At 49.7% G+C, this 14,449-nt stretch overlaps 5 protein-coding genes across 5 annotated transcripts; 3 read left to right on the top strand and 2 right to left on the bottom strand.

Moving 5' to 3' along the window:
* Positions 1-2,421: 2,421 nt before the first annotated feature.
* On the top strand, positions 2,422-3,876 carry M437DRAFT_84362 (uncharacterized protein; the record flags this gene model as incomplete). Its single annotated transcript, XM_041028087.1, has 2 exons — positions 2,422-2,683; positions 2,735-3,876. 2 exons carry the CDS (start codon positions 2,422-2,424, stop codon positions 3,874-3,876), a joined length of 1,404 nt encoding a protein of 467 aa, XP_040879676.1.
* A 1,344-nt stretch (positions 3,877-5,220) lies between these two features.
* On the bottom strand, positions 5,221-5,989 carry M437DRAFT_65918 (uncharacterized protein; the record flags this gene model as incomplete). Its single annotated transcript, XM_041024659.1, has 2 exons — positions 5,221-5,912; positions 5,962-5,989. The coding sequence occupies 2 exons, from the start codon at positions 5,987-5,989 to the stop codon at positions 5,221-5,223; spliced, it is 720 nt and encodes a 239-aa protein (XP_040879675.1).
* A 1,382-nt stretch (positions 5,990-7,371) lies between these two features.
* On the bottom strand, positions 7,372-9,334 carry M437DRAFT_65917 (uncharacterized protein; the record flags this gene model as incomplete). The annotated part of the gene is made up of 4 exons (XM_041024658.1): positions 7,372-7,515; positions 7,771-8,144; positions 8,196-9,252; positions 9,326-9,334. 4 exons carry the CDS (start codon positions 9,332-9,334, stop codon positions 7,372-7,374), a joined length of 1,584 nt encoding a protein of 527 aa, XP_040879674.1.
* A 482-nt stretch (positions 9,335-9,816) lies between these two features.
* Positions 9,817-11,087, top strand: M437DRAFT_84360 (uncharacterized protein; the record flags this gene model as incomplete). The annotated part of the gene is made up of 3 exons (XM_041028086.1): positions 9,817-10,128; positions 10,197-10,623; positions 10,687-11,087. 3 exons carry the CDS (start codon positions 9,817-9,819, stop codon positions 11,085-11,087), a joined length of 1,140 nt encoding a protein of 379 aa, XP_040879673.1.
* A 2,511-nt stretch (positions 11,088-13,598) lies between these two features.
* Positions 13,599-14,442, top strand: M437DRAFT_65915 (uncharacterized protein; the record flags this gene model as incomplete). The annotated part of the gene is made up of 1 exon (XM_041024657.1): positions 13,599-14,442. A coding segment is annotated over one exon (844 nt), but the record flags the coding sequence as incomplete, so codon positions are not given.
* Between the last annotated feature and the right edge of the window lie 7 nt (positions 14,443-14,449).

Below are 14,449 nucleotides of genomic sequence, written 5' to 3'. Positions count from 1 at the left end.
GGTGTTTACCAATTTCATTGGAAGCTCTTCCGATCAACACCGCTTCAATTTATTGTCAAATGATCCAATTGTAGGCATCACAATCCGAAATCGGACAGTTTTGAATCCCACTTCTGCGTACGTCTTGCCAATCGAAAGTCAGCCATCGAGTGGCCGGCATGGTTACCACCTAAGCTTTGGTGGGCTTTGTCAACACTTGAGCCGATCGTTTGACCTGTTGATTTGGATGAGGCCTTTTAGGTGTTAACTCCCAAGCAGGAGGTACATATCGATGTCACTGACAGAATGACCTGCAGCTGAATGGTACTGTTTGTGTTTGTTACCAATCTGCAGAGCAGTGCTGGAAGTGGATGGAGTGGAGCTCCACTCAACGGAGTTCTTAGAGTTTGGAAGGACCCCTTCTTCCAACTCCAAGTATCCATGGATACTCATTGAGCTCCATCACTCAATTAGGGTTGATCAGATGGCTTTGTGTCGACTGGGCTAGAATCAATAAGGATAACGAAGTTTTCAATCAAAATTAGGGTATATAGGTTTGAGTTCCCCAAAATCGTGCATCTATACTAGAACTATATGAAAAATCATATATATCAACCAAAGATAGAGTATAGTAGATATTGTCAACGATATCGTAAATCTTGATTGTGGACAGGGTCGTACTATCAACCTACTCCACAATCTTGCTATACCAGAGATTTCCAAGCTTCATATTGCCAAGCATCTCGGCACTTCCATGGATATCCAGATGACCGTGCTTTGGATATCCGATGTCAATGGAGTTGGGATCCGCTTCCAATTCACATGGATATTCATCCAATTTTACCACTGCTGCAGAGCAGATGACGTCTGGGATGCTGGAAACTGGCGTGGATGGTATGTAAGTGTTTGCAATCATGATGAGACCTGGTTGGTGTACAGAGAGATCGAAAGCTTGTCTGGTGCTGGAGACGCGTCTTCAGGTGCCGTTTGTCGAATTCATCCTGGTTTGCATGCCTATACGATGCATGAACGTAGACTTGAGTTGTCAGCGAGGGTGACTGTATGCGCGGTACATCAGGGGATGGTTCAAACGTGATAGGCTGCAATATGCTAGCTAAGACGAAGAATGCATACATCGCCGCTCTTGGTAATATAGCCACTGTTATCCGATAAAGGTTCCCATCGGAGGGTCCTGTCTATCATCCTTCCGCGATATTGAAAAACATCAACTGAATCATCTTCTCTGGAAGATGAGGGGGTCGTTGTTGCGAATTTTGACGATAGTGCCCTTGCAACGGACATCGAGACGAGGGCTCCAAAACTGCCCAAGATAGCTATTGGCCTGCACTGCGAATACCAATGTTGTTCTACCTTTTTCGTAACAGGCTTCTTGCGATCTCCCAGCCTCACTACTCCCTAGCCATTGCTATACGGTCCAAAATCGCGGGACTGGGGTAGATAGAAAGATGTCAAAACTCGTAGAGCTTCCAAGATAGACTTACAAGAGGAAGAAAGAGAAGAAGCCACTCCAGGAAGATCAAGAGGTATCGCGACTATGACGGGAAGACACTGCTCGTTGTTGCTAGTCCATGACTTCTCGCTACCATACCTGAGCAGTTGGGACGCAGAACTTTCACAGAAAAGATCGTCATCCTGCCATGAGTACCTTGGTGTGTCTGTGCCTGGTCTCTCTTAAAGAAATAGTGGGATATTGAATCAATTGATGTTGGACATTGCAGGTCGAACAACAAGGGATTTTGGCTTGGGCATCGGGGTCGCCAGCCAACGCGGGGTTGATCTGTCGACGCCCCTTTGCTCCCTTGCTCTGGATGCGCATCGATCACAAAACTTGCATATGGACTGATACATAACCAACAACCATTCGTTTCGAGCCCTCATCGAACAATCGAGTCGCAACACTCTTTGCTGGGCTTTGAGTCCTCGACCTCCGCAGTCCCCCATATCCGCAGTACAGTCTGTTCGAGTGCAAAACAACACTGCATCTTTTGATTGATCTGACCACAGTTCCAAAGATAGCAAAATTCACGTGTAGCGATTGAACAGTAAGCCTACTCTCGCATCCGAATCTGTATGTAGAGTCACAGCAGACGAGCAATGCGGACCAAGATTCCAACCAAAAATTACTATCATGATCAAGTCCCGAAGGAGACAAAGCATGGAGGCATAGTACGCTATGTGATTCTCATTGTCTAAATATCATGAAACTTTCCATCGGGTACCACTCTACGGATCTGGTTGCCGGTTTGTTCGCCAAGCGAAACGTCGTTTGCTGTATGGAATCGACCATACTTGCCATTCGATTCTATTCAATCTTCAATCTCCCCACATTGTGCCAACTGTATTTCTCCCTCTCGCCTCATTTCTCATCTCTCGTCTCCTTCGTCAGCTTGTTGAAGCACGACACCCACGCATCACGCCATAATGGGTTCTCAGCCTTCTCTTGGACCTTCAATTCCATTCCTGAGCAGAGCGGGTGAGCCAGAATGCTTCGGCGAAGAGGAAGAGGAGTACCTACTTCGCTTAGTACGCTTATTCCCAGGACAACCACTGAGCAAGGCCCTACCTTTGCTACGCCATGTGTCCCCTGATGACGACGAAGAAGTCTACCGGGTAGTCCAGGAAAGGCTGAAAGAATTTCGCGAGACAAATGATACATCAAAAGTCAGCATCTTCACGCCAGAGGGTGAGCGACCATTGTCAAAACAAATCAAGCTCAGTACTAATGCGCATGAAGGTAACTTCATCATGTCACAGATACTCGCGCTCGCTAAGACTTATTACCGAGACGACCCTATGTGCATCCACCACCGAGCCGCAGAGGCGATCGCTGATGCTCTCTGTCAATTCGTGTCCCCTTTCAAATCCGGCAACTCTACCGAAGGAGACCTGACAACGCTCATTCACCGCATGTTCCTCTCCGATGGCGTGGATGTTCTGGCAGCTGCTCTAGTGGTCAACGACCTCCAATCTCCAGAACGCCAATCCCCTCCAGAGCAAGGTGCTTATCAGGTCTTGAACGGTCATCCCAAAATCTGGAGCCACGTCGTGGACAATCAAATCGTGTGGACTCCATTTTCGAGTCTCCCGTTTCGTGATCCTCGTCACCGTCTTGGATGGAATCAATCCTTCGTAACACCGGTTGTTCATCCCTCCATTCCAGTCGAACGACTCTCTATGGCCTCCGAGATCTTTGACCTTGCCTCAGACGAACGCAAGTTACGTTACGCGATTATCGAGTTCAAGAAAGTATATGGTACATGGTACGCCAGCCGTGTCTCAGTCATCTACCACATGGTCCGGCATGGACTTCGCAAGATCACCCGTGAACTCGATCGTGTGCCTTCTGGACCTGACGTCGAAGTGAGGACTTACACCTATGGCACTGTTAGAGGCTCATACATCTCCGCACGCGATGGAAAGTCGTTGATCTACAGTCTTTCGTGCAATAATATCATGGAGGACCCGACCGAGCGTCCATTGCATGAGCAACTCGGTATTACTCTAGACACCCTGGAATCTGTTCCAGATGTCTTCAAGGACAAGACTTTTCTCTTCGATGTTATGAGCAGACCCGTCTTGACATCTGAGGGACAATCTTTCGAATTGATCAGTCTGCACAAATACTTAGAGCAAGGCACCTTCAAAGATCCTATCACAAAGACGGACCTGAACCGCAAAGTTCCCTCTTTTGTCAACAAACCACTCCAGATAGCTCTTGCTGAATGGATAAAGCTTTACAAAGAGAAGCAGGAGGCGGATCAAGAGAAAAAGCAAGCAGAAGCGAGGAGCAAGATATTGGAGAATTACGTGAGAGATCGCTTTGGTCAAGGTGAGCTTGACCGTCTGACCCAGGAAAGCTCGGTTCGCATCGAATAGGAGGATATTCAATTCTCCCTCTGTGCTGCAGTTGTTGGAGGTCCCATCAACCTTGTCGTTGATAAGAGTCGTGGGTGGGGTCGCGTGCTTTCAGATACAGAGAATCAGTGCAAACAGAGTTTCCCTCGTAGTGGCCGTTGACTATGTGATGCCAACATTTCCCACCCGGAGTCATCATGCTTTTTATATCCATCGGCTAGCCACTGCCGTCCATGAAGACTGAGAGGCTTGGAGCGAGGATTCTGTGAGTTGAGATGATGTTTGTACAAGGTCAAGAGCTTTGCACACAGAGGTTAGTCATTTACAGGCTGGTATACGGCAGTCTGATGTCTGGCTTTTGATTGCGGTCGCTCCACGGTTGACAGTCGATTACTCGAAGAGTGTCCACCACCCTACACTGCCTTGAAACTGAGCACCTTCGAGTAGTTTAAGGAGGAGCATACCTCGAAGAACCAATTACTTTACCAGTCTTCATGTGGATTGCAGCAAGTGTGGTATGATTTCCAGCACCAAAGCTCAATGGCCAATTGTTCACGGTAGACATAGCGTCTTCCTGCCATCGTCGAACCTCTTTTCATGTGATGCATTTTTTCAGGCTCGAACGTCTACCACAAGTCCCCGTTGTCTTGGAGGTCTATGCCTTTCCTTCCTCTACTCCGAAGGAGCAGATACAACGGTCTTAACACACTTGCCATGAAACATGAATCGATTGCCATTAGCTCTATCTCTCGTTCTTTCGCGCCTTTCAAGCAGTTTCTAGCCGTTCTTGCCCGACGTATCTCATCAAACGAGTCGACACAGTTTGACCTCTTGTACTTTCCAGAAACACAACATCTTTTATACCAAGTTCCTTGGTCGTATCCTCTTCAAATCATAGATTGAGCTGCCTTTGTCACATCTCGCCGTGTATCATCCCAGTATAACACGATGAGACTGCCAATCATGTAACAGCCCGTTCTCAATGGAGGAGATTGGGACGCGTCAGATCTCCATTGAAAATTGCGTCTCAACGACAACAAGTGACTCTTTGTGACAGGCTTGATTGCAAGAAGAAAATGTGCCATGAGTTCAGCTGAGAGGGTTATGGGCCGACAGTCACATCTTGCATCACATGAATCACTGGGAAGATTTAATCTGATGTTGAGGGAACACTTTGGGCATTGTGGTGGTACATATTTGTTGGTTGAGACTACTTAACAACCCGCATCTTTCGTTGAACTTTGGCTGTCTGACTCTGGGGCAGTTCGGCACATCACTCATTGTACTCCACCGTGTCCTCGTTTTCGAGTCACAGGGTGGAATCTAATGAGACTGTGTTATCTACCGAGCAGAGATCTAGGAGGTTCAGAAGGGGCCATAGTTGGGACCATCGTCGCCCTCATTGCCGAAGTAGATGCGTCCCCAAAAAGAAGAACGGCCTAAATCCGAGTCGAAGGGGACAAAATAGGAGTGGCCCTCGTCATTGTCGTAGCTGTTTTCCCAGGTGATAGTGTCGTGAGTGGCACTCGAGCTGACAGCGGAAATGCCATCAGAGCTGGCAGAAGGAGACTCAGAACCGACAGGAGAGTTGAGGCTGGCGCCACCAGAGTCGGAAGCGGGAGGAGACTCGGGGCCGACAGAGGGCTCGAGGCTGACACCAACAAAGTCGGAGGTGAGAGAGGTGACAGAGCTAGTAGTGCTAGAGTCGGACTCGGGCGAGATGGTGGTTGGGCGCAAGATGGCATACCAGCGGCCAAGTATGCTGGTCACCAGGATGAAGCGCTCGTCCTCGTGCTCAGCGAGGAAGAGAGCGAGGTGAGGATCATTGTTGTCACAGATCTTCAGCACGCGATCGCCTCCAAGGCTCTCGTTCAGTCTGTTGACGATGTAGTGAAGACGTGCAGCAGCGGGAGCAACGTCTGGTTCGTCGAGGGCATTGAGTTCAGGCATGATGAGGTCAATCAGCTCGACTTTAGCAGCAACCATGCCGTGATCAGGAATACCTCCCTGACCGTGACACAAGTTCACGGCGACAGCCCACTTGGCGCTATCGGCGACTGAGATCGTCAGTATACGTTCGTAGCATTGCAAGTGCTATACACTCACTACTGCAATGGAAGCCAATGGTAGCCATGTCGTTGTGTTGTGGTGCGTTGATTGATGGCGATGGACTGGGAAGGGTTGGAGCAAAAGGGGGACGCGTTTGTCTGATCTTTGAAAGCGGATTTCAGTCGACGCGAGTGATTGTTTGCGGATTCTCTCGGAGACACTTCTGATTGGTTCCGCAATGAATCTATTGTCGACCGAGTGATTGTAAGGGAACGAGAACGCTTCAGATTCACTTCTAAATACCTCTCACTAGAACTCAGTGCTCTAATCAGCGGTCATGACGATCTGGTCTGGTTGAGGCGGTCGATAATGACTCACCAACACACAAATCCAGTATCATTGCAACCTTCAAGTCACCAGGAACTGGAGATCTGGCCCTTGAATAAAGCTCATCGATCTGGAAAAGTGGCCAGCTCACCCAGCTGAGTTTTGCCTTAAGAAGGCTTTGTAGTTTCTAGTATATTTCAAGCGTGAGAAGACTCAAAGTCTGGCGAGCAACAGCCTCTTTCAAGATCTCGTACGCCTCGTTTGAGACCAAAGATCACTCGATGTGGCACACGCGTCCTGGGCATTCCCAAGTACAGACAACTGTCAGTGGAAGTTTTCAAGCAGGTCAAACTTCCATTGATAGAGGAAGATGTTTGCTACCCACATGCACAACGGGCGGGAGCCTGAAGTGGACTATAGTGCGGATAGAAAATAAACTTTTGGAATGCCATTGTAAGATGGTAGTATGTCTAATTAGCGGGATGGCATGCCAAAAACCAACTGGGAACATGGAAGAAACAAAACTGTGGAAATTTGGGCCATTGAGATTTGGAGCATTGCTCCCCAGTTCTCACATGATGTAGCATAACGATCTAATCCGTGCTTAGAGCTGGGCATATAGAAGAATGAAACCTCTGCTCTGTGACATCGAGAGCGGACCTTACGAGGGAGAGGTTGTCGTGTCACTGACGCAAAAGTGTGTGATTACGCCGATTGATAACGACCGATGGGACACGACTTATTGCTCTTTTCATCCGGTACTCTGTATCAGATAAAGATGTGTATATTACACAACATACCTCGCAGTGGAGCCTGATTTGGCTGGCCTGGTGAAAATTGTTGGCGAAGAGGATTGCATGATGCTTGAACCACTGCTCTTTTACGGATTGAGCTGAGTTTGAGAGTTGGCGCATTGGCATGGACGAGTACATTCAAGACTGGAGCTACCACGATCACAAGAGAAATGAACACATGTAGACCTTACATGCACACCATATTCACCGCCTTCCTAGCTGCCAGTGCTGATTGTTGGGCCCCGCTCAGTTGCAGTCACGTCTCAGGGGCTCGCTTCGCTTGTCATCAGCATGTGGCCCATTTCTGTATCCGGGAATGAGGCTGTAGTATCTTTCATGTTACAGTTCAGTCGAGGAGCCGTGTATTCGAAATAGGATAACTCATACATGTAGCATTCCCATCTCTGTCCCAAATATTCCCATCTCTGTCCCAGATATTCCCATTTCTGTCCCAAACATCCCCCGGCAACAGACTCAGATTGTCCTTCGCCTTCATAACAATCATATAACATATAAGAACGTAAAAACGTGTCCATCGGTGTAGCGTATTTCTTTAGCGATTGGGGTTGTGCACACTGAATAGCTGCTTGCATCCTGGACACCTTGCAAGCTTCCCTCCTGCATGTCGTTCGAATTTACGCCAAGCTGAGGCCCCGAACCGATCTCTCTTGTCCTTGTATCTGTCAACCTTTGTTATTGCCTCCCATAGAGGACATAGCCTACTAAGCACCTCAAGCACATTTACCTTCTTTTCTAGGGCTTCTGTGCATATTCTGATCACCATCGCATACTCTGCATCCTCTGGGTGTATTTCGACCTCGCGGACGAACAAGTCAATCAGCAGCACCAAGTCTTGAAGATTTTCCCAAGCAATACCGACTAGAAAACCTCCTCGAATGTTGTACGTTGCATGTAGCCATCCAGGGGGCAGATGAATTGTCGCGCCACCAGTCGTAATTGCGAAAACCCCCCCTTCAAGTTTGTCGAATAACTGTTGAAGCTTATGTTCTCGGCCACTGATTGCGTACATCAAGTCAAGATTTAGGTTTGTGGGAGGGTATAAAGCCCATAGCTTGATGCAATTGTCGAAGACGGTGCTTAAAACATGCATACCGAAATCTAAAAACTAATGAGCGGTGACATTGGCGTAAAAGAAGTGATAAAACTTACCAATATGCAAGTCGACCGATGATCCAGTTGGGCCGAAGTTTGCACTACACTCCGCGTATGGAACGGTATTGACGTCGTTTCTAAGTAATCCAGGGACTTGCAAATGCTCGGATAGAGTTTCTACAGGGATATTCTCCACGTAGTGTGGGACCTGTGTAAATCCTTCCATGCCCTCAACGGTCTGGAACCAAGCTAGGGATCGCATGCGATCCTCATCTACCCGAATCGGTTGATGCGAATCGTCTGTCCGGTATACTGTTCCCTTATTGGTACCTAGAGAGATGGCAGCATGGACGTCGATACGATCAAGAGGTTTGCGCCAGCATTCGTCCAAGTTAAATATACAAGGAAGGTTCTCGGATTTTCGGGTGGTGCACCCCGTTAGAAGAGCTCGGCTCTTCATGGCCTGCAGAAACGTTTCCGCGATCACGCAATGAGATGCAAGCTGGGTGAGAAGCCCTAGAGCGCTCTCGGTGATGCTTGCTAATGGCATCCGAGGGGAAGTAGACTCATAACTGTCAACTATGGGCTGCCAATCGAGTCCCCGAGGTGGAGTCTTTGTGACATTGTGCGCTATGTAGGTATTGCCGTCCAAGGTGAAGTCGAATGCATGCTTAGTTTTGCGCTTGATATCCATATCTTTCTGTCCTCGGATGTCAAAGCTGCATTGGATATCAAATTTGCCTCGAGCAGACGACGACGCTGGAGCATATGCATGAGAAGTGTGTGCGTTGTGTTTCCCATAATGATCAAGGGCCTGTTTGAACCTCTGCGGAAATTGATGTATATGATCCTTCCTGACGTCGTAGTAGATCAAGGTAGCTACGATTCCTCGTAGCCATCGAGAAGTCTGGATTGACTGCCCGCGCTTGATGGGTTTGAGAGGTTTCTGTGTCGTTTCGCTCGGTATTGTGTTGCTTCTCAGCGTCTGTAATCGTCGAGAGTCCTTCCTTGACCGCGTTAATGCATTTGATCTGCCAATTGACGAGTTATTCAACCGCCGGCCCATTTTGGTCGAGTGGGGCGTAAACCTTGTATTCCGGACTCCGGAGCAATGCTGGAGTAGAGGTAGCTAACGCCAAGCCGGTTGCGTCACCGACGGCTTGTTGCGACAACCCGAAATCACGTACAACCGTCATGCCGTCGCTCAGGGCGACTCATGTGCGACTTCCGAACGTTGGCGCTATTCTGGTCGAGTAACAGGCAATGAGAGACGGCGAGCTGGATGAATTAAAAATGAGGTCCCTGGTAAGCTGAAGCTCCACTTTGACAACCTGTGATCGAGAAGCTTACGGCTGTGACATAGCCATCGACGCTTAGCCACACATCATCGCAGGCCCGGTCGGTTGCCCAACCTCAGTAGTATCGGCTTTTCCAGAAGGACATGAAGATTTTTGAGGTTGGGTGCATTTCCGCCAACGATAGCAAACGCACTGCCAATCGATTCGAGACAAGATCCAATTGGACAGACCAGCCTATCAGCACATCGAGAGCGCAGCGAGGCCTACAAGAATACTGAAGATCTGGAGTCTCGACTCACTGCACCCGGAGAAAAGGTCAAGAAGCTCGAAGCTCCATTGTCAACACGGCTCTCTCGTCCCTTGGCCGAGCACTAGCAGCGATGTCCGACGCCCATGCTGCGCAGCCCACTCAATCCCCTGAGGCTCCTTACCCTAAACGCGATATATTTGGCTTTGGTTCAATGGCTGCTCCGGTCAACAGCATCGCTACAGGCTCGACATCCGCTGCTGCCTCTACAACCTCTGCATCGCTTACTCCTAATGCTCGTCCCATACTGGCACCTGCTGCTCAGAACCTCAACTCCTGCGGATTGGCTTCTCACTTCGAGAAGCTCCAACACTCCAGAGCCGCCGGTGTCCATGGTGGCGAAAATCAGACCACGACTTCCAGCCAGGTCCCTCCCAGTATGCCTGTCAGTGTGCGGTTTTGGTTGCTCGGCCGAGTTCCAACGGCACTGCTTCCCGCCCTCATGCTTCGCAGCCCACTCCATCCTCTGAGGCTGTTGAGCCCAAGCGCCTGATCTATTGCTTTGGTTCAATGACTGCTTCAGTCAACAGCATCGCTACAGGCTCGGCCTCCGCTGCTGCCCATGCAACCGCTGCATCGCCTACTCCCAGTGCTCGTCTGGTCCTTACTCCTGTTGCTCCAAGGCTCACCTCTGACGGACTGGCTTCCTTTTCCAAAAAGCTCCAACGTTACCGAGCTGCTGGTACTCATAAAGGCGAAGTCCAGAGCACCACTTCCACCCAGACCCCTTCTAGTATGCCTGTCAGTGTACGTGGTGAGTCTACCACCGCTCAGCAGCCTATGCGCTCTCCCAGCGTTACCCCGTCTTTCAGCAGCACCGTTACCACCAGCGCTCCTTCACCTGCTAACGGTGCTCCCCGTGGCCCTCATGCCGCCTTCGGTTGCCAGGCAGCTGGCCCTTAGTCACCTCAGATCAACGGGGGTACTCACACTGCTTCCACAGCTTCGAGTGTCATCGCCAGCCCTCACGTCAAGGGCGTCCCCCAGCACGTCGCTCCTCACGTCAACGGCGCTCCCCAGCACGTCGCTCCTCATGTCAATGGCACCTCTCAGCACGCTGCTCCTCACGTGAACGGCACTTACACTGCTTCCACAGCTTCCAGTGTGAACACCGGTCTCTGCTGCTGCCCCTGCAATCTCTGTATCGCCTACTCCCAGTGCTCGTCTGGTCATGGTTTATGCCTCTCAGAATCTCAATTCTATGGAACTGCCTCTCTGCTCCAACGCTGCCTAGCTGCTAGTATCCATGGTGGCGAACACGAGAGTACCAACAGCGATGACCATGCTCTCGTACTTCGCAGCGGACTCAACTTGTCCAGGCTCACCCATATGTGCGAGATTTGACTTGGGTTGGGTGACTGCTTCGGCCAAAAGCATCGCTGCAGCCTTGGGCTCCATCATTGCCATGCAAAATTGCATCGTCTATCCCTAGTCTTCGACTTGTTCCGTTTTCCGCAGTTCAAACCCTCGAGTCTACCTGGCTGACCCCTTTTACGATGAATGCCAATACTCCCGAGCCGTCGGTATTTGTGGTAATGAACCCCAAATTACCACTTCCAATGAGGCCACACTCAAATTCGGCTCGCCTATATCATCCGAGAAGCTCCAATCACCCTTTCCTTTGCAAGGTCCCATCAAAATTCCTTTCTCGGGGATATCAAACACTCCAATCTCGGGATTTCCAAGGTGGTCAACTTGAGTGTATTGCTTGAAAGAAGGAATAAGCTCCTGGTAGTGTGCCTATCATGTTGCCTGGCACCTCTGCTTAGCAGCCCATGCGCAGCAACTGTTCTTGTCAGTGCTTCGATCAGGGCGATTCTGTTTTTTTTGTTAGCACTACCTAAATAGTCATGAATCGACTGCCTTGAACACGTACCTGTCTACCCGCGTATATCTCTTGTTCATTGGACAATGAACAACTCTCAATTGTCGATCACTCACGAACAAGTTCATTTCCTTCAATGCCTTCCACCTAGCTATGCTTATTTTCAGGCTGCACTGTGTACTATCTAAAAGTTACTGACGAGCTTTGCTGACTTTGTATTGTCTTCATCGGAACCTTCTCTTCCCCTGATCCCTCAACACGCAACCGGCGGGACAATGTCTTTCCTTCTGATGTATACACCCGACTAGAGGCAACTACATATGTTCTTTATGGATCATTCGGGTAGTATCTGTTTATTCTCCTGATGCGCGGTTGCCTGGAGGTACTAATCAACGCATTCATTTGCCCTGACGACAAACATCACGTCGCGTAGTATCTGGTCTCATATTTGATTTGATGATCAATTCGAAGAGGTAGACTTGCTTGCCTCCGTTTTGAGTGTTCATCAAGTTGATCAGCTCTTGCCGGTCCAGCCTTACTGTCGGGGGAGTCGTTAAGCGCCCTTGATGGAATGTCCCGAGCGTGGCTTCAAGGCTGATAAGAGCTCGAAGCAAAACAGAAATAGCAAATAGCAAGAGCAGACAGAAGAGACCGAGTCTCTTTAGTCACTGATACATGATCGTTCAGCCGCCGACTGCTAGCTTCGGAGGGTCTTGTATGTTCCAAAAGTGGCTCTATCGAGAGTGTACACTATCCCACACCAGGTGAATATGTAATTTGATGACTATATTGCAATATATGAGTATCACCGAAGTGCATCTGTAAGGGGTCTAGCCAGCGCTTGTGGTGCCGTCGTCGGCATGATTTGGTGGACACACGAGGCTGCAATATGTGTCAAGATACCGAGCTCCCTAGAAGCTTCCCGAGATTTGCGATGCAGTATGGCCGGCTACAGGCAGACTTGAGGGCATTTGCCAATTGTAGTTGCTAGGGTGGCGAAAGTATGTTGTACTGGCGAAGCTCACCTTGTTGCGCCTGGCATACACATTCAGTAATGTCAGATAAAACCAGAGCTGTGTTGAATGGCTCGCCCTGGACCGGCGCTCGATGCTTGAGCGGACGAGAAAGAAGGAGCAAGTTCTTTTGAGATTAGAGCTCACTAGTAAAGATGCATGAATAGCTGCGTAGTAGCTTTATAAAACCTGCACCTAAGATAGAGACAATGTATGTATCACAGGGCCTGCAAGACCACGACAATAGTCACAGCAGATAGCATCGTCATGAAGTCAAGATTGATCTAATCATGGCTGTGTGCAAAGGCAGGGTGCCACGGAAAGCGTGCGGACCCATGCAACCTTTTGCATGTATCATTTCATGGAAATCGCTGCTGCTGTATTTAGCTTTGCTCCACGGCAAAGAAAAAAAAGAAAAAAGGAAGAACCACTCCGACACATGTGCGTATAGAGTGAGGCCGCGTTCGTTAGACAATTGTGTCAGGGTACAGCCCACGTCTCGCGGGTTCGCGCCGAAACCTCGGCCCGTCCGCGCTCTCAACCTCACCTCCTCGTGACTTGAACAACTTATCACACAGAAACTCTTCCAAAGGCTTTTTGCATATCTTCGCCACTCATAATATGTGAATCGGCGGTTCATATGGTAGTGTTTGTCTGGGATGACAAACGAGCTTGCAAACAGTTTGCAGTTGACATGCAGAAGATCGCATGCTGGTAGCCCTTCTTAGACAACGCTGCATGGACATGGTTGTAGCAAAAGTAGATCCCTGACGGTTGCGCTGTCGCACCTTACAAACACCTCATTAATTCACTGCTTGGCAGTGCCTTCACTCATGATGTTCCGGTAGGTTCTGTTCGTCTGAATGCTTGGCGTTCATCGCGACGGAATTTCATTAGTGAGCGCACACGGTATTTCCTCGTCTGCTCTTCTCTCTCGTCCACTCAACTTTCTTCCAAACACACATCTTCACCATCAAACGCGCAAGTCTGCTGCACCGAGTGCGCATTCTTTTGAAGATGCCCTTCCTCACATCTCTCCTTCCCAACATCACCTACGTCGCTTCACTTTCTTGTTCTGCCCTGTCCACCATGTTCAGATCTTTCTCGCGCGCTCTGGACGCTCAGGCTGACAATTTCGCCTACACCTCCGACTCTTTCGTCGACATGCGCCGCGGCATCTGGACTGACTGGTCATTCCAGAGACTTTGGATCCACCCTGCCATCGATCCCGCTGCACACGATGCTACGTCCACCGTTTTCGAACTACCCATTCACATGATCGCCAAGATCGAGGTCAAGTGGGGTCTCTTGAACGGCGTGCGCACTGGAAACTCGATCAAGGTTTTCTTCAAGAACGAAACCACTGGTCGTCTCATTGACGGTCTTGTCGTCGAAATCCCTTTCCCCGACTACGTCCACGGTTTCAGGGTCGATTCTTTCTGTGAAATTACCACCTTCCACAACATCACCCGCTTTGCAACGCTCTCCACAATTCACGACCAAGCCGTTGTCTATGCAGTCGAGGGCAGTGAACCTGCCTCTACTGCCGACCCCCGCCTCGCCAACCATGTGACTCGAAAACGAGGACATGGCTCTGCCGAGGCCGAGGGCGTTGCTGTCAGCAATGGCGACGACGAGTTCTTCGATGCCATTGTTGAGGCGGTCTCTAGCCAGATCGAGCGTCTCGTCCCTCTCAGTGCCGCTCAGCAAGGCGTTGCCGCCGAGCAGCCAGTCATCTCAGCTGCTGCCTCGCCTGTCATCACCAGCGTCTCACCTCCTGCCTCGCCCGTCCATGATGTTACGGGTCATGCCTCGCCTCTCATCGCCGGCGCCTCACCTCCTACCTCGCCCGTCATCAAGGGTTCAGC

The sequence above is a fragment of the Aureobasidium melanogenum genome (genome assembly GCF_000721775.1).
Source record: "Aureobasidium melanogenum CBS 110374 unplaced genomic scaffold scaffold_10, whole genome shotgun sequence".
Classification (NCBI taxonomy): Eukaryota; Fungi; Ascomycota; class Dothideomycetes; order Dothideales; family Saccotheciaceae; genus Aureobasidium; species Aureobasidium melanogenum.
The sequence above is the reverse complement of the archived record's forward strand: the minus strand, read 5'-3'. Positions and strand labels throughout refer to the sequence as shown.